The sequence below is a fragment of the Lucilia sericata genome, unplaced genomic scaffold (assembly GCF_015586225.1).
Source record: "Lucilia sericata isolate MDLA Ls3-8-SP2 unplaced genomic scaffold, ASM1558622v1 Contig000868F_arrow, whole genome shotgun sequence".
NCBI classification, from domain to species: domain Eukaryota; kingdom Metazoa; phylum Arthropoda; class Insecta; order Diptera; family Calliphoridae; genus Lucilia; species Lucilia sericata.
In genome coordinates, this window is record NW_023994859.1 from 189,791 (window position 1) to 208,575 (window position 18,785).

The 18,785-nt window shown below is 33.8% G+C and overlaps 1 protein-coding gene across 1 annotated transcript in view; it reads left to right on the forward strand.

Annotated features, from left to right (window-relative positions):
- Nucleotides 1–14,871, forward strand: part of LOC119608673 (semaphorin-5A-like) — a 45,529-nt gene extending 30,658 nt beyond the window's left edge. Inside the window, exons 4-11 of the mRNA XM_037963178.1 lie at nucleotides 9,765–9,972; nucleotides 10,335–10,508; nucleotides 10,593–10,736; nucleotides 11,730–11,929; nucleotides 12,010–13,760; nucleotides 13,822–13,977; nucleotides 14,045–14,244; nucleotides 14,315–14,871. Of these exons, the coding sequence (XP_037819106.1) occupies nucleotides 9,765–9,972; nucleotides 10,335–10,508; nucleotides 10,593–10,736; nucleotides 11,730–11,929; nucleotides 12,010–13,760; nucleotides 13,822–13,977; nucleotides 14,045–14,244; nucleotides 14,315–14,542 (3,061 nt within the window). The 3' untranslated portion in view covers nucleotides 14,543–14,871. The remainder of the gene's footprint in view (nucleotides 1–9,764; nucleotides 9,973–10,334; nucleotides 10,509–10,592; nucleotides 10,737–11,729; nucleotides 11,930–12,009; nucleotides 13,761–13,821; nucleotides 13,978–14,044; nucleotides 14,245–14,314) is intronic.
- The last annotated feature ends 3,914 nt before the right edge of the window (nucleotides 14,872–18,785 follow it).

Sequence of the window (18,785 nt, forward strand, 5' to 3'; positions counted from 1 at the left end):
GCATGTCCGATCCTATATGGTACCCACGCAATACTTACTGGGTCTATTATACTCCACGAGATTGTAGGCTACGATATCTTTGAACGTCCTAAAGATGTGTCACTAATTAATCTAGTCGAATTTGTTAAAAGTTCTGGTTGGCACTATCGGAGACCAGCGGAATCACAAGATCTCCCTATTAATGAAGGGTTTGCTTTAAGGGTCTCATCAAGGCAAACGAACTACTGTTCACTTTTTCGAGCGTGCCATGTAACCTACATCAAAGTTAACTAAAAGAACTAGAAAGTTCAAAATATCAGTTTGTTCTCAAACTACCATGACTCCTGATCTAAATGTATTCGATTTCTCAATCAATATCGAATGATAACATTTCAAAAAGAAAATTTACCATCAATACCATACTTAAACTCCAAAAACTACCAAATAACTTCTTGGCATAGCTTTCAACACATAATTTTCACCTGCAAAAATGCCATTAATTGTCTTTGATATCTATATCATATCAATCAGTATTTATAATAAATCTTCGAAATTACTTAATATTACGTTATTTGAAAATTAAAGCGTTAGAAAAGCAACCAATTTTACAAAATAGGAAAAAAATAACAAGATTTTGTCAACCCATGTAAGAGCAATAGTTATTTATTGTTAAAAATTTCAAAAATGTTTTTTTTTTTTAAATGCGCAGGCGCACCAGTTTTCCTTAAATCAAACACACACACAATAATGTACTAAAACTATATGGTTTTAAAGCCAAAAAGTAGTTACATTTCTTGCTGGCAAATCTTGGCAAAAAAGTAGGAACAAGTTGCTCTGGCTTTTAAGATTTTAATTATACAACAGCCAACAACCTGCAACATTTCAAGTGTAGAGACATAAAACTTACAAGTACTTGTGTACTTACATTTTTCTTACAACTTGGATTTATGTAGCGAAGTAACTGACTATGGTTTACAACAAGCCAGTATGAGATACTTGTGTCTAGAATTAAAAACGTAACGACGCCACCAATATGTCCATCAATCTCAGTTACGAGTACTATGACGACTGTTGACTGCTACTTACTACTTGTACCGATGCCAGGATAGAGATAAAGAGAGAGAGGGACAGAGACTTGGTTAAACTACATTCAAAATCTTAAACAGTTGTTTTTCAAACGATTTTTTACGATTACAACAGTTACTATTTCTTATAACGGCGACGCCATAAAGGCGCTTAAGTTACGCCTACACTGGCTGATCTAAATAGTTATAGTTAATACACAAGACTTCTCGATAGAGACTTGATTTTAGCTGTTTAAGACCCAAATCGAACTTTACATATTGTAATCAGCAAGTAGGTAAATAAGTCAGTGCATATTTACCATACCCCCTTCCTCTGACTCTGACCACACAATCAAACCCCTTCGTAAACAGATTTTATGCAAAATTATTCTTAAGAAAAATTACTGGAAAATACACTAACTGCCTTTACAAGTACATGGTAAAAAAAGTTGTTATTGTGGTTTCTTTATTGGAAAAAAAATTAACATTAAAATTTATGCATAAAAAAATGATTATTATTAAATATTTATTACATTAATTTAAATAAATATACACAATTGCCGAGAATGCATGTTTAACATATAAATCTTACTTACATTACTTCTATATACGATCTTATATAGCGGTTTCTTAGCTTCAAAACCAAATGATTATGTAAATTATTTATTTATATCAATAAATGTTAAATATTGCAAAAACTTTAAAAATAAACCACGTTATTTTGCAATTTATTGTAAAATACATTTTAATAATAATAATATAATGCCTGGGAAAGAATATTTTTTAAATCCAAAATGATCACGTCTTTAAAGATTTATTAAGAATTTGCATGTTGTTACAACTTTATCTGTAATTTTTCTCATTAATGTTTTTTTAAATGAATTACTTGGTTGTTTGTCTTAATTAAATTTGTATTCATTCAAGTTTATCGTTATTAAAAAGTTATTCAGACTTGGGACTAACCGTTAATCTCCCAATTTACTAATATAGTTTCTGGTCATACTTAGTTATCTGCTATTATTTGCTTAATGGGATCAATAATACCATATCAAACGTATACACCAAGTTTTGATAGGATCGGAAATCGTAATACCAACAAGAGATATCTAGACTACAAATGCGATCACATTCTATAGTGTAGGTTAGATTAGGTTAATAAGAGTATGTATATATCAAATCTGAAGAAATACATCTAGGCTACTATTGGGCCTGTTCACTGAATGTATTATTTTACAATGTTCAGAAACTCAAGTTCCTGGATGTAATTCCTAAGAATTTTCCAAACAGTGTTAGTCAGGAATAACATCAGTTTCAAGATACTTCCACGAATGTCTGACAGTGGTTAAGAAAGTGATCCAGAGTTTCACAGTCCTTTCCACATGCTCTACATTCGTCTGAATCCGCACGTCCAATTTTCTATAGATGTGCTCGTAATCCTGTGTATCCACTCAGAATCCTGTGTATCCACCTCAGACTTGAGGTGTATCCACCTCAGACTTGCTTGAGATCAATCCCAATGCATACCCTGACAAGGAAAAAGTAATCACTGGTATAAAGCCAATAGTAGGGGCGACCCTAACATCAATAATAACCCTGCATTCCTTAAGCCCTCAAAGCCCGCGCAAACACACTACTGAGATGGCTTTGTTGCTTCGGCAACAGTACCTAGAGACTTCTTTGGTAGTCCGAAATATCCAGCCAATAAATCAGGATCCCTCTGAATGTCGAGATAATGTGACAAAGGGTGTTGGAATTACCAAAGTCAATTCGAATCCAATAATTGCCCCGACTAGTGTCCCTTACTAGTCTCCCACCGTAACAAGGAAGTCTTTCTTGTTCGTTCACCAACTTACATCATCAGTTCCATTCTCAGACCATAAAGAACGATTTACGGAATGACAAGCAACTACCAAGTGTCAACCTGAAAATACACGAACCTATACTGGCGCCCCACTACGCGAATAGTAAGAGATACTAAACGGGTTTAGGATTTCAGCATAAGTTGCTATGTCATATCAGCCAGTGATATCTGTTGAGATGGCAACAGCACCGGAGAGAGAAGATATATATATGATATAGGATATATCAGTCCTTAAACCAACATTCTCTTCCCGCGAATTTGGATATAAACCACAGCCTCTACATGGATCCCGATGGAACCAGCTAAGACAAAGTCCTGTGGGCTACTGGCAACCCGTAGTACCAGGTTATCTGGTGCTCTGGTTCGACCACATGTCAAATGATTCCAAGGAAAGATAGAGGATACATTTGATCATCACCACTTTGGAGATTTCATCAAGTCAACATGCCCTCGGGGGTAGCATTGGGGGCAATGCAATCGCAGTCTACACTGTAGAACTGTTGCGTGTAGTAAACGAGAAACTTTTCCGTTATTCTAAGTCTCCAGATATGTTCGCTAAAAGAATCCAAGAATGAAATCTGAACATGATAATCTTTTAATATCTACCTGAACAGTCACTTACGTCTCTATCAAGGCTCTCAACTACAACGTAATAAGATCGAAATGTTTTAGCAATTGCATTTACTCCCTGTTCCAACTTCAACGCTTAGATTTGAAGCTGATATGACTTAAAGGGAATGAGAGGAGATGAAGTTGCTAATGCTCGATTATTGGTGAACTTGGTTCGAAAAAAGATATCCATTCATCTTCCTTTGGCTGACCAATGGAATATGATCGATGAATGAACGATAGAAGAAATTGAATTTAAAATGTATTAGCATAATGAGGAAACTACTCGTTATACTCTTCGCTTTTGATAGGAATTCGTTAAGATTCCCTATAGGCAAACTTCCTGGGGTAAAAACTTTCGGTTGCAATTGCTATCGTTGAGTTGACAGCGAAGATCTATTTGCCATAAGAACAAATAAAATCTGTTAAATGTATCTGTTAACTTTCTCTCGAGGATCACAAGATTCTCAAAATACTACAAATTAGAGAGGGATCACTTTATGAATATCTCTAAAAGGCCTACGACTTTTCATGCTACTATGTAATCTATCTTTATCAGAAGCATTCTCTTTTTTGAAGATCACTGATGTAAGAGGCTGATTGATAGATAGTTTCTTTATTTATAGGAGATCACTGATGTACAAATGTAGGTCTACTAAGATTGATAGCTTCTGTATGTATTGCTTCAAAAATTAGTGTTATTTCTGGCAGTCTGATCAGTCACTTGCGTTACGATTTGTACCGACAGTGAACAGGGACTATATCACCCTATGTTGTATATATGGTATCCAGATCGAATCCAAAGCTACCTAGATCAGGCTGAAACACCTGATAACAATGTTGCAGATGAACGGGGTAAAATTGGTATTTGTCTTCTGGAAAGGAATTGCGGTCTCTGAGAACATGCTCTATACCAACAAGTGCTACTTTATTAATGAATGAAATATTCGTGAGATCAGCTTTTATAGTTGATTACCGCTCCCAACAAGGGAATACATTTTCTTGGTAAATTGCCCTCAATATTTGCAATTCCTGGCTTTTAAAGTTGATGGATTCTGTTGACAGCTGTGAGATCTAATAGCTGCGTATCTTTCTCGCCTCTCGGCTACTCTATTATGAGTTAACAGTGCTTCCATATACGGGCTAGTTGAGGGTTGATATTTGGCGCCTCTGTGCTGCTCTATTATGAGTTAGCAGTGCTTCCATATGCGGGTCAGTTGAGGGTTGATTTTTGGCAAATATCACCACATGAGCAATATGTCTAAATATTTTCAAAACCAGTGGAGGTATAGCTTAGACTTTTAAAACTAACGCCCAAGTTGTTAAATAAAATTCAAAGAATTTTATTAAATTTCAAAAATGTTATTTCCCTTAATAAAATTAATTAAAAAGGAAGTGAAATGTAAGAAAAAACAAAGTTCTGTAATATAAATTCTTAGGAAAAACAATAAAATCTACTTTCCAATTGTTTTATTATGCATTTTGCACTAAAAATTTTGTTCAGTGTTTAGAAATATTTGAAAAAACACACAGAAATTATGCGACATAGTAGTATAGGCCCAATAGACCATGCAACGTTGCACACAGTAACGTTGTACATAATAAACATTGTCTACAAAGCGGCAACTTGAAAAAAAATGCACATAATTTTCTCTATATGCAACATGCCACATTTCTGATTAAGAGAGAAAAAACCATTTGTAAAAAGGTGGTTACGGTTGCTATGGTTTCGGCATAAATAAACTTGTAAAACTCATAAAAAAATGGGTCATGGTGCAAGTGTTTTCCTAAAGTACATATATTTCCCAAAAAAAAAAAAAAAATAACATTTGCAACAGCTGTAATGTAAACTAAATTCCAAAAAAAAAAAAAATTGATGAAATGTTTAATTAAAAAAATTGACAAATACATGAAAGTACAAGATTACTTTGGCGGTATTTAACTTGTCCAACTGTTGCATGTGTTCTCACATGTTGTGTGAGAAAAACGCAAAATTTTGGAATTGAAAAATTTATTTTGAGGGACGCGTGCCTGAGGCTAAATGTCTATTCTCAACTTTGGAACATTTGTTTTAAATGAAAAATCTTTTTTAATTTATATTAAATAATTATAAAATAAAAAATTTCCAAAAAAAATATAATTCTTTCAGCTGTTAAACAGCAGCGTATATGGGCGTTAAGATATCAAACAATTTGGGCGTTTTATTTTTATATTTGTTACTAGTAAATTTTTATTACTTTTTTTCTCGTTTAGTATTGTTTAGACTGGCGACTTAACTCCGGGCTACATATTCGATAGACAGACAGACGGACGGACGGACAGACAGACAGTCATCTCTTAACGCAAATTCAAAAAGCCACCAAAATGTAAAATTATCCAAAAAACCATATTGTATTGAGTGACTGAGTGAGTACGCGCCTGTTGGTGAGTCTGTGTGCATAATATTTATCTTGACACAATCACTTGTTTGTTGAATGTATACACACACACTCACACATGTTGCAAACAGGGGTTTTTTAACTTGGGATTTGGGATATATTCTAAGCATTCCATAGAATTGCTTAAATATTTCGCTTAAGTTGAAAGATGGTCCTGTTGTGCCCTTTTTTTCAGCGATCTATGAAAGGAATTATGGTACAATATTCAGAAACTTAGTTTCCAGGACATAGTTGGAATTATTCCCTATTACTGAGTATTGTAATATCTGGAATAATATCGCTCCCAAGTTCTTATTTTGATCATAGTCAAGCTATGACAGGAAAAGTATTCGTGTGTCTCACTGTACTCACTGCCTAAATCCTTTCGTCCAAATTTATATTGTCGTGCCAGTAAACTAAGAAAGTACAAACCACCCTACTAACCTCCGACTTATTCATAGTGGCCTTATGGAGCCCTCCCATAAAGGGGGCTTTTATACAGCCTTCGTTGTGTCGAACGGTTTTGCATTCGTTAGGTAAACTTCTTTAAGCTCATTTGCGATTATCACCGAGTCTTGTACGAGTGGCCTGGTACTTAAATGATGTAAACTTCCTTATGCTACCATCCCATTGCCAAGTAAGTTGGCTCTTTTATTGCCGAGTGTTGTACGAGTGGCCTGGTAAACCTTACCACTGGCAGAGTATTCCACTTTGGCACCTAGTTTAGAGGCTTCCGAATTCCTAGGGGTATTTGCTATAATGTACCGCTTGACCGAGATATTCTATTTGGGATCAGGGTTACAAAGTTGCTGACATATACAGTGTCTGGTATGCGATCGGTTACATCCGATGATTGTGTATAGTGTTCCAATGTGTCCAGTTGATGACGTGTCCCATAGTAAGTCAGTTTCAGTTCTAGTTTTCATTGCGAACGGTCGAGTAATTAGTAAGCTCCTACAAAGTCTTAAATTTTTACGGTATTAACGTGTTAATTATACACAATAAACACATATTTTACTAAAGAAAATAATTTTCTACAATTTTGTTATAAAACTGCATAATATTTATTAAAAATATTGTGTTTATTTGTGATATAAAAAATAAAAAAAAACAAAATACATAAAATATTACAAACTTAAAAACTAAAGAAAATAAAGCACGAAAGAAGATACAAAATGAGTCTCTGTGGACAATGTATGTACAGATCTACCAACAAAATTTGTCAAATGCTATTGGCGTGTAACTCTCAATATCATTTTTCCAACTTGCTTGTCCTCTATCAAGCAGAAATTAAGTTAGTTAGTTAGTTTTCGTTTAGTTAGTTAGTTCGTTAGTTAGTTAGTTAGTTAGTTAGTAGTTAGTTAGTTTTAAGTTTAGTTAGTTACGTTAGTTAGTTAGTTAGTTAGTTAGTTAGTTAGTTAGTAGTTAGTAGTTAGTTAGTTAGTTAGTTAGTTAGTTAGTTAGTTAGTAGTTAGTTAGTTAGTTAGTTAGTTAGTTAAGTTAGTTAGTTAGTTAGTTAGTTAGTTAGTTAGTTAGTTAGTTAGTTAGTTAGTTAGTTAGTTAGTTAGTAGTAGTTAGTGTTAGTAGTTAGTTAGTAGTTAGTTAGTTAGTTAGTTTAGTTAGTTAGTTAGTAGTTAGTTAGTAGTTAGTTAGTGTTAGTTAGTTAGTTAGTTAGTTAGTTAGTAGTTAGTAGTTAGTTTTAGTAGTAGTTAGTAGTTAGTTAGTTAGTTAGTTAGTTAGTTAGTTAGTTAGTTAGTAGTTAGTTAGTTAGTTAGTTAGTTAGTAGTTAGTTAGTTAGTTAGTTAGTTAGTTAGTTAGTTAGTTAGTTAGTTAGTAGTAGTTAGTTAGTGTTAGTTAGTTAGTTAGTTAGTAGTAGTAGTAGTTAGTAGTTAGTTAGTAGTTAGTTAGTTAGTAGTTAGTTAGTTAGTTAGTTAGTAGTTAGTAGTAGTTAGTTAGTTAGTTAGTTAGTAGTTAGTTAGTTAGTTAGTTAGTTAGTAGTTAGTTAGTTAGTTAGTTAGTTAGTTAGTTAGTAGTTAGTTAGTTAGTTAGTTAGTTAGTTAGTAGTTAGTTAGTTAGTTAGTTAGTAGTTAGTTAGTTAGTAGTTAGTTAGTTAGTTAGTTAGTTAGTTAGTTAGTTAGTAGTTAGTTAGTTAGTTAGTTAGTTAGTTAGTTAGTTAGTAGTTAGTAGTTAGTTAGTTAGTTAGTAGTTAGTTAGTTAGTTAGTAGTTAGTTAGTTAGTTAGTAGTTAGTTTAGTTAGTTAGTTAGTTAGTAGTTAGTTAGTTAGTAGTTAGTTAGTTAGTTAGTTAGTAGTTAGTTAGTTAGTTAGTTAGTTAGTAGTTAGTTAGTAGTTAGTTAGTTAGTAGTTAGTTAGTTAGTTAGTTAGTTAGTTAGTTAGTTAGTAGTTAGTTAGTTAGTTAGTTAGTTAGTTAGTTAGTTAGTTAGTTAGTTAGTTAGTTAGTAGTTAGTTAGTTAGTAGTTAGTTAGTTAGTTAGTTAGTTAGTTAGTTAGTTAGTTAGTTAGTTAGTTAGTTAGTTAGTTAGTTAGTTAGTAGTTAGTTAGTTAGTTAGTTAGTTAGTTAGTTAGTTAGTTAGTTAGTAGTTAGTTAGTTAGTTAGTTAGTAGTTAGTTAGTTAGTTAGTTAGTTAGTTAGTTAGTTAGTTAGTTAGTTAGTTAGTTAGTTAGTAGTTAGTTAGTTAGTTAGTTAGTTAGTTAGTTAGTTAGTTAGTTAGTTAGTTAGTAGTAGTTAGTAGTTAGTTACGACTGTGGTTCGCTTGTTACCAGAGTCTCTGGTGGGGACCTCCTCTACGATCTCCCTGCTAAATGTCTACAACACTGAAACTATGATCATGGTAACCCAGGTGTAGGACTGATTTCCGTCTTAGTTCGTTAAGTCCAAGATTTACAAAAATACAATTTAATAGGAATTGTGTTTTAGAATTCCGGAAATCGGTTTCTAAAAAATTGGGAAAATTCCTTTGTTCTATGTCCCCAAAATTCTCGTTGTTAAAACCCTAATTAAAAGTAACATGTGACCACCATACATATACCGATTTATGTGTGTTTTGAGATATTATATTTTTCCTCCAGTCAAAGTTGTGGGTTTAAAAATGAAAAATGTTTTCATGTTTTTTTCTATTCACTGGCATTCATTCGGGCAAAAGTATCTTTATGTTTCTTGGGTAATAATGGGCAGAAATTGCAATTGTATCTATTTACTAGTTGAGTTTTAAGATTGAATAAATGAATGAATGTTTACTTTTGTTTGTTGCTGTTGTTGTCGGTTGTCCAGTTGTGGCTTGTTCGTTGATTGTTGATGGGCGTTTAATGTACCTGTTTGCCTTGCAGTTCAATGAACGTTTTTATAAGATTTTTGCTTTTATCATTTCGTTTTGGGTGTAATTAAATAATAAAACCGAAAAAAAAATATATCAAACGTTTGCTTATAAATCGGTGAAAATTGTAGTAATAAGAATGAACAGTGGTGCAGGCTTTGGAGTGCCAAGTAGGAATTGAAGGTTGAGGGGTATGATTTAAAGAGAAGCTTATCTAAGAAACTATGAATATACATTTGGGGTGACATGTCCTGTATCCCAACATCGAGATGAGTTTGGGGTCTTGATATTGCTAACTACTTGGGGTAGTTTCCAAAACCAAGCTGTTGCTTTTTCTTAAGATTTTGTATAATCCATGTCTAATTTAATCTCGTTTTATCTAAGCCTTTAAGCCATATATCGTACGCCTTCGTTAAAGTTTATCTTTATCAATTTCAAAACTATATCTTGTCTAAATTATATATCAACTAAAGAATTTCTTGTTATTTTTCTTCTTTTTGCAGAGATATTTTATATCGGATGTCCTTCGATTTGGAGTTGCTTGAACGTGCCAATTGGGAGGCAACAGCAGCACAAATCGCAATGTGTCAGGCAAAAGGCCAATCAGAGCAAATGTGTCGTAATTATGTGCGCGTTTTGCAAACTTATGGTGAGAATCTATTGTACGCGTGTGGGACGTATGCCTTCAATCCGAATTGTACATGGCGCCAGGTAAGTCGGAGCTTAAAAACAGCCAACAACAGTAACAACTATTAAAACATAATACAACCAGAAACCAACACAGAACACAACAACTAACAATCAAATAACAAAACCGAAAATACAAAGATTTTGCAATTAACAACTTGTTATTTATTATTTTCAGTTTTTTTTGTTTTCTGTGTTTAATGTTGCCTTAAAACATTTGAGAATTAATTGTAAATAGAAGTTATTACTTAAATCACAATAATAATAATAGTATACTGCATATTGTTATTAACTATAATAAGTTATAATCATAATCATAAACATAAACTAGCATTTCATTATTTAAATTAAAAAAAAAAAAATATTTTCAAAATTCTTATTTTCAGATGGAAAATCTAACAGTCACTGGTTATGACAGTGGTGTGGGTAAATGCCCCTTTAATCCCAAATCGAATATCACCAGTCTAATGACTAAAGATGACAAAATGTTTGTGGGCACCACTACCGATTTTTCGGGTAGTGATGCGGCAATTTTAAAATCTGATATTCAACAGAATGTGGTAAGTTAGTCTGCGTCAAAAACAAATTATTTTATAATTTTTTTTTAAATCATAAAATTTTTTCTCTTTTCTTCTCTCTTTTAGCCCAATTATCATAAAGTTATTAGAACCAAACAGTATAACAATGATTGGCTAAATAATCCCCAGTTTGTGGGTAGTTTTGAGGCTGGCGAATTTGTTTATTTTTTGTTCCGGGAACCAGCTGTGGAGTACATGAACTGTGGCAAGGTAAGTATCATATAAAAACTATATACTACAGACTGCACTATAGACCAGGCTATAGACTAGACTATAGACTAAGCTATAGACTAAGCTCTTGCCTACAGATCAGACTATAGACTAGGCTATAGACTAGACTACAGACTAGACTATAGACTAGACTATAGACTAGACTATAGACTAGACTATAGACTAGACTATAGACTAGACTATAGACTAGACTATAGACTAGACTATAGACTAGACTATAGACTAGACTATAGACTAGACTATAGACTAGACTATAGACTAGACTATAGACTAGACTATAGACTAGACTATAGACTAGACTATAGACTAGACTATAGACTAGACTATAGACTAGACTATAGACTAGACTATAGACTAGACTATAGACTAGACTATAGACTAGACTATAGACTAGACTATAGACTAGACTATAGACTAGACTATAGACTAGACTATAGACTAGACTATAGACTAGACTATAGACTAGACTATAGACTAGACTATAGACTAGACTATAGACTAGACTATAGACTAGACTATAGACTAGACTATAGACTAGACTATAGACTAGACTATAGACTAGACTATAGACTAGACTATAGACTAGACTATAGACTAGACTATAGACTAGACTATAGACTAGACTATAGACTAGACTATAGACTAGACTATAGACTAGACTATAGACTAGACTATAGACTAGACTATAGACTAGACTATAGACTAGACTATAGACTAGACTATAGACTAGACTATAGACTAGACTATAGACTAGACTATAGACTAGACTATAGACTAGACTATAGACTAGACTATAGACTAGACTATAGACTAGACTATAGACTAGACTATAGACTAGACTATAGACTAGACTATAGACTAGACTATAGACTAGACTATAGACTAGACTATAGACTAGACTTGAACTTGAAGTTTTTAACTGATAACCTGTTCCGCCTTTTCTAATTAATTATTTTGTTTTGCTTTTAAAAGGTCATTTATTCTCGTATTGCTCGTGTTTGCAAAAACGATGCTGGAGGCGATCAGATTTTGAGAGATAATTGGACTTCGTTTTTAAAAGCACGCCTAAATTGTTCATTACCTGGTGAATATCCATTCTATTTTGATGAAATTCAAGGCATGACTTATTCAGATGCGGAAAATGTTTTATACGCCACATTCACAACTCCCGAGTAAGTATTATTGGGGGATTAATAAATGTTTAAATTACCATATACTTATCTATCCTATTCTTCTTTTTATTCTCTTACAGCAATAGCATCCATGGTTCCGCCGTGTGCGCCTACAATCTCACCTCTATTAATGAAGCTTTCGATGGTCCTTTTAAACATCAGGAACATGTCGATAATGCCTGGAGACCTGTTAATTCCAAACACAACAGTCAATTTAAATGTCAAATACCCTCGGCAAATACACGTTCCAAACATTTCCTAGAGTCTTCCAAATATCAGCTAATGGATCGTGCCGTACAACCATTGACACAAAAACCATTATATTTTAGCAAATTGGAAAGATTTTCTCAAATCGCCTTAGACGTGTTACACACTAAAACCGAAAAGGTTAATGTTTTATTCATCAATACCGATAAACATATGATCAAGAAATTATCGCTGAAACATGAGACAGAAACAACACCGGCCCAAACTTGCCTCGTGGAAGTTTGGAGAACAGAAGAAGATGCTAGCATATTGAAAATGGAATATTTGAAAGTAACCGATTCTTTATATGTGGGTTCGGAGCAGTCTTTAACACGCATACCAGCTCAACATTGTAGTCGTCATGTTACCAAGGCTTCCTGCTTAAATGCCATGGATCCTTATTGTGGTTGGAATGAATTGGTGGAAAAATGTACGGCCCAATATTTGGGAGAACAAATGACTAAATATTGGCTACAGGCAGAGGAATTAAAATGTCCTGTCTTAACAGCAGCTGTTGATGGAGCCTGGTCCACCTGGTCAGATTGGTTTAAGTGTTCGAAACACGGTGAAAGTGATGGTGATTGTATGTGCAGAACAAGGGAGTGTAATAATCCTAGACCACAAAATGGTGGCAATGAATGTCGCGGTATTAATACCGAGGTAAGCAATTGTACCGTGCATGGTGGCTGGACGGAATGGTCGGCTTGGTCGGCATGTAGTCAGACCTGCGGTATAGCGGTTAAAACGAAAAGACGTTATTGTGGCAATCCAAAGCCTGCTTTCGGTGGTCGTACTTGTGTGGGTCAGGAAAGAGCTGAAATGTATTGCAGTCATTTGCCACCCTGTCCGGCTCCTAAACCTGTGGCCATTGATGGTGGTTGGGGTCCTTGGGGAGAATGGAGTGAATGCAGTGCTTTCTGTGGTGGTGGTTTTCGTATACGTCGTCGCGAATGCAATGATCCTAGTCCACAAAATGGTGGCATGGAATGTCCTGGCTGTAATATAGATTACGAAGATTGTAACATGCAATCTTGCCCGGAGGTACGTAAGCTCAGTGGCTGGACTCCCTGGTTGATACAACAAAATAAAACAGATGAAAGTGAAGGTTCCACGGTGCTAATGGAGAAACGTTTTCGTTTTGTGTGCCGAGCCAGCACTCCAGATGCCGGATCCATGCATATTTCCTTGGCCAAGACGGAGAATCGCATTTGTCGTGATGGAGTTTGTCATCGTCATAATGAGGCTAATATTTTAGATGAAGCCGAACATGGTGAATGGGGTCCCTGTAATGTAACCTGTGGAGGTGGTGTACAACATAGAGCAGCCTATGACAGCAATGGCAAACATCGTGGTAAACACGTACAAAGTAGGGCGTGTAATATGCATGCTTGTCCTGAAACACCTACGAGTTTCAATGAAGTAATATCCTCCCATGAATGGAGTTGTTGGACAGATTGGTCGCCCTGTTCGGTAACCTGTGGTGTAGGTTTAAAGCGTAGAACACGCAAGTGTTTGGGTGGTCATGAGAAAATGTGTCATGGACGTTCGATAGATGAGGAAAAATGTGAAATGAAACCCTGTGAAGGTGAGAGAAGTTTAACTGAGTCATCTAAAGAAAATGTTCAACAATTTTGTTTTCATTACAGATTTCATCGGTTGGAGTAGTTGGTCAGAATGGTCGGATTGCACTAAAGATGGTATACGTTTTAGACATCGCAAATGTCTGGTAGAAGAGCCCAGTGTAACCGAATGTCGCGGTGAAGAATTCGAGAAAACTGCTTGTGTGCCAGGCGAATGTGAAGGTGAGTTTAATTCGCGTGACAACAAAAAGAAACATTTTATTTATTTTGTATTTGATCATTATTCCAGGTACACAAATGGCTTCTACTTCCACTTTGATTTCCATCATCTCTATAGTGATTTTACTATATGTTCTAACCATATTCATGACATTCTGGATGACGCGACGACGTTATTCACCACCAGTAACGCTTATGAAAAACAATACACCCTCACCCACTGCTTACGATTCATATCCCAATCAGTATTCTAGTTTACCCACCAAAGATGTAAGTTTTTCTTTAAACTGTGTAAAAAAATTGTAATTTACTTATTCCTAACGGTTTCTTATACTTACAGATCTATGATGTCCGTCCCAAAGTTAAACGACAATCGAGCTTTAACATGTGCTCTTCGCCTACTTCGAAAAATTTCAAAACCGGCACTCTAAATCGCAATAATATCGCTCACAATCATACGCCCAAAGTATTGGCGAAAACCTATAATGACTGCGAGACTGGCACGCTTAAACGTAATTCGAATGCTTTAAATAACTATCGTTCCAATATTGATGATGAAAAATTTTAGTTAGTGCGAAAGAAAGTATCAACGGAAAAGAGTCATTTAATATTAGGAAATTATAAAATTTACCAAGTCTTTGCGAGATTTTGATAGATCAGAAGAAATATTTAGAGAAATTTTCGTTAAAGTGAAATTTTTTACTTGAATATTTTTTTGGATCGTTATAGAAATTGTCTTTTTACAGAAAACTAAGGTTTTTGTGTGTAAGAAATAGTGTTTATAAACCGGTTAACCGGTTAACCGAAGAACCGGTTTTTATTGCATATTTCGGTTTTTCGCAAACCGGTTTTTTTAAAACATTGGTTTTCGGTTAACCGGGTTATCCGGTTTTTAAGTCTCGGTTAACCGATTTCAAAAAAATCTAATTTTTAGTACAAAATTGTATGTTTTCTTTGATTTTTTATTGTGATTTTTAAAAATTTTGGATAGTTGAGATTGTTAAACAAATGTTAGGAAATGTTAAACATATACTATGCATATAAAATGGAGATTTACAAATTCAGACAAAAAAATAATAAAAAATTAAGTATTTAAACAAATTCCAACCATTATATGAAGAAATTTGTTACTTATTAAGACGAATAAATAACGTTGATTATAAAATGCACTTCCTTGTTTACTGCGTGAGTATAACAAAAATCGAGAAGTTTGTCAAACGTTCTCAAAACGGATTTTATTTATCGAAACATAAGGGTAATTGTCGCTGTCCGAGAATTTATGCTGCTGGGGTTTTTCACAAACTGTAATGGCGCTTAGGTTGATTATCAGGAAGTAAGTACTGACACCTGTGTGTCATTCACAGTAATTTGAACAACCACAGGCGTAGTGAGCGGAGGGTGGTCACAATTAAAGCAGTGGCTCAATGTCTATGTCGAGACAGTCGTCGTCTACTTCCGTTCCCGATGAATCGTCTCGAGCCTGAACACTATTTATACTAGTGTTGGACATAAAATTTTTTATTGATATAGATGCATTATATATTCAAAGGTCAATTTATTCCTCCTATGGCAACTTCCATATACCTGACGAATCAATAATAACTTCAGATCTGTATAAGTTTGCTTTCTTATGATATATTAATGTACATATTTATACTAAAAAGTGCAAATATCTTATTAAGTAATTCATAATATTTCGCAAAATGAAATTTTTCAACTAAATATTATAATATTTTAAAGATTTCCAAACATTTTTGGTTAACCGGTTTAACCGGTTTTTTTGTACTCGGTTAACCGACAAACCGGTTTTTTAGAAATGGTCAATTTTCGGTTAACCGAAAAACCGGTTTTTCCAAAAGTCGGTTTTTTATAAACACTAGTAAGAAAACTTTAGAGAATGTTTCGAAATTTGAGAAAGAATAGACAAAATTAAACCCTTCAGGCCCCCAACGAAATTGTGGACGAGATATTCATGTTAAAGGGAAATATTTCAAAGGAATTAGATCTTTATAAGGTCCACATACATGCCTAAAATTAACCTAAATTTCACTTTCAGGCCTATAGGTCCCCAGATTCTGTTGTAATACAATGAGCATTTTCCATTTATGTCGAAACATAGAATAATATTTAATATAAAATGAATCAATATGTTGTTTTAATCTAAAGATCTATCAATAGTTATTGGATCTAAAAAAGAAAATCTTTAAACTTTTGAAATCCTTAACGGATCCAGTTTCTCAAACTAAATTCCAACGATATTTAATATTTATATCTGTTAATAGCTTAATTCATTGTCAGACCTCCATGTTTCCGATTCCGTGGTTATACTAATCGATCTCAATAATGGGGTCTAGATTGTTTCTTTATTAAATGTGGATCCAAATAAAAACTTTATCAAAGTTTCTATAAAATGGGTTCAAACTGAAAGTAAACGTTTTAAAACTTCCTAAGTCCATATCGGAGCGACCTCAAATTCAGATTCTGTAGTTATACTGCAATGCTATTCGATCTCAATAATGGGCTCTGGATTGTTTCTCTATTAAATGTGGATCCAAATGAAGATTTTATCAAAGTTTTTTATGAAATGAGTTCAAACTGAGAGTAAACGTTTAAGAACTTCCTAAGTCCATATCGGAGCAACTTCTCGAAATAGCATTTCATATAACTAAAGAAGAAACTATATTCAGTAGATCTTTTAGAAACGAAATTACCAAATATATTCATCCCTGGCAGTAGAAAATATACATAAATTCCGAAAAATCAATTATAACGGGAAAAACTGAGAATCTTTGATAAGTTCGCAAGAGATTCTTTTTGAAAATTTTCCAAAATTTCAAACAAATATATCCCTTTTACCAACAAAATATTTCACAGAATAAATATCTATCGATTTCTCTTCAATTCCTGTAATTTTTTAAGAAACAAAAGCAAACCAACTACACCGTTTCCTATAACATTTTGGAACTTTATATTAAAAAAGTTTTAGAAATAAAAAAACTCAAATTTGAACTAAATTTTTTTAAAATAAAAATTTTCGAAAATTTTTAAAATTTTGAATATTTTGAAAAGTCCTAGGAACGGTGTAATTTGAGCCACTTTGAAAGCTAAAATTTATAAAAATGAATGTACCATACTGTGCCATTATTTAAGCCAGCTTAATTTAAGACAAGATTTCAAAATCGCTATAAATCATTAAGAAAATTTTCAATCCAAAACAAATTTTAAAACGTTTATTTCAAAAAAAAAAAACAAAATGGCGTTAGTAATAACAAATAAGAAAATTATTATTGACTCATATTGAGTTGTATATTTTAGTAGTTTAGTTAAATTAAATAATAATTTATTTTAAGTTAATTTTTAATTAAGTTGTTGATATAAATGTAAATAAATAAAATTTAAAAAATTAAATAAATTAAGACTGACGTTACAAAAAAAAAAAACTACTTGATGTCATTAAAAATTAAAAAAAAAATCAACAACTTCTTACTACCACAAGTGCAAAGAAATTTTGTAAAAATTTTAAATAAAATTTGAGAAAAAAACATTTAATTAAAAAGCCTTTTATTTACAGGATCAATTATAAGTTGCACATAATGGGTGAGTAAGAGTGTTTGAAATATAACATTTCGGAATTTTTAGATTAATTTAAGCTATATTTTTTAATCTTCAACTTATAATGAATACAAAAACATCCATATTTCTAAGAAAATGTTTAATGAAGTAGAAACCAGAAAAAATAATATAAAACTCTCGAGTGTTTGTGTGCCTTCATTCCTGAAACTTGATTAAGTTGCGTGTGCAATGAAAAAACTATAGTGTTTCTACAGGTATTAACGAATGTTTGCTTACCCTACCGGATATAAGGTGACTCCTTAATGTTATATCGTACTATACTACAAAGAGAAGATAATGAGGTGATTGTACAGATGTTGTAACCCTTAAACTTAAAGTTCCTATCAGTTAACCAATCTGATCAGAATCACTATCTGAGAGGATGAAGAATCCTGTTGAAGGTTATTGAAATCGATCCACAATGTCCATTGATTGCTTTATTAAATACTGTATAGCTCGGTGGTTGTATAAACTAAACCTATACCAGCTAAAACTATACAATAATCGATATGATTAGCCTATCGGTTAGCTGGGCTGTTGAAGCTTCAAATACAAGTTCCTTTAGCCGAGTTATTAATGGCATTTCTGTGAGTGTCGTTCTATGCCGCTGTTGGCGAATTACGATCTATGTAATCCTGCTTGGTTGATTGGTTGTCGTAGTAGTTCACTGCTCGCGAACCTGGTGAATACAGTGCGTCGACCAGCGCCCCACACATAACCAGTACAAAAAACACGTTAGATGTAGGAGTACAAGAATTGAAGTCATGCATTTGGACATGACCTCCACTATCTAAACTTCTATAAATCTATAGGTCACGGTATCAGGTTGCAATGCAACTCCACACCGAGTTTACGCTCTTCCCGCGACTGCGCAGGAACAGTCAAGTAGAGTTGAAGACACTCCGTTTTGACCGGTTGCAATGCAACTCCACACCAAGTTTTCGCCCTTCCCGCAACTGCGCACGAACAGTCAAGTACAGTTGAAGACACTCCGTTTTGACCGGACCACTTCACTTGTCAGATGTAGTATTGCATAGTATTAGGTTCAGCCCGTAGCCGTGAGAAATCTCAAGTTGTCATTAAGTAACTGTTATTCATGGCACCCGGTTGAGATGCAACTCCACACCGAGCTTACGCTCCTCCCGCGACTGCGCGCGGACAGTCAAGTAGAGTTAAAGAAATTTCAAGTTGTCATTAAG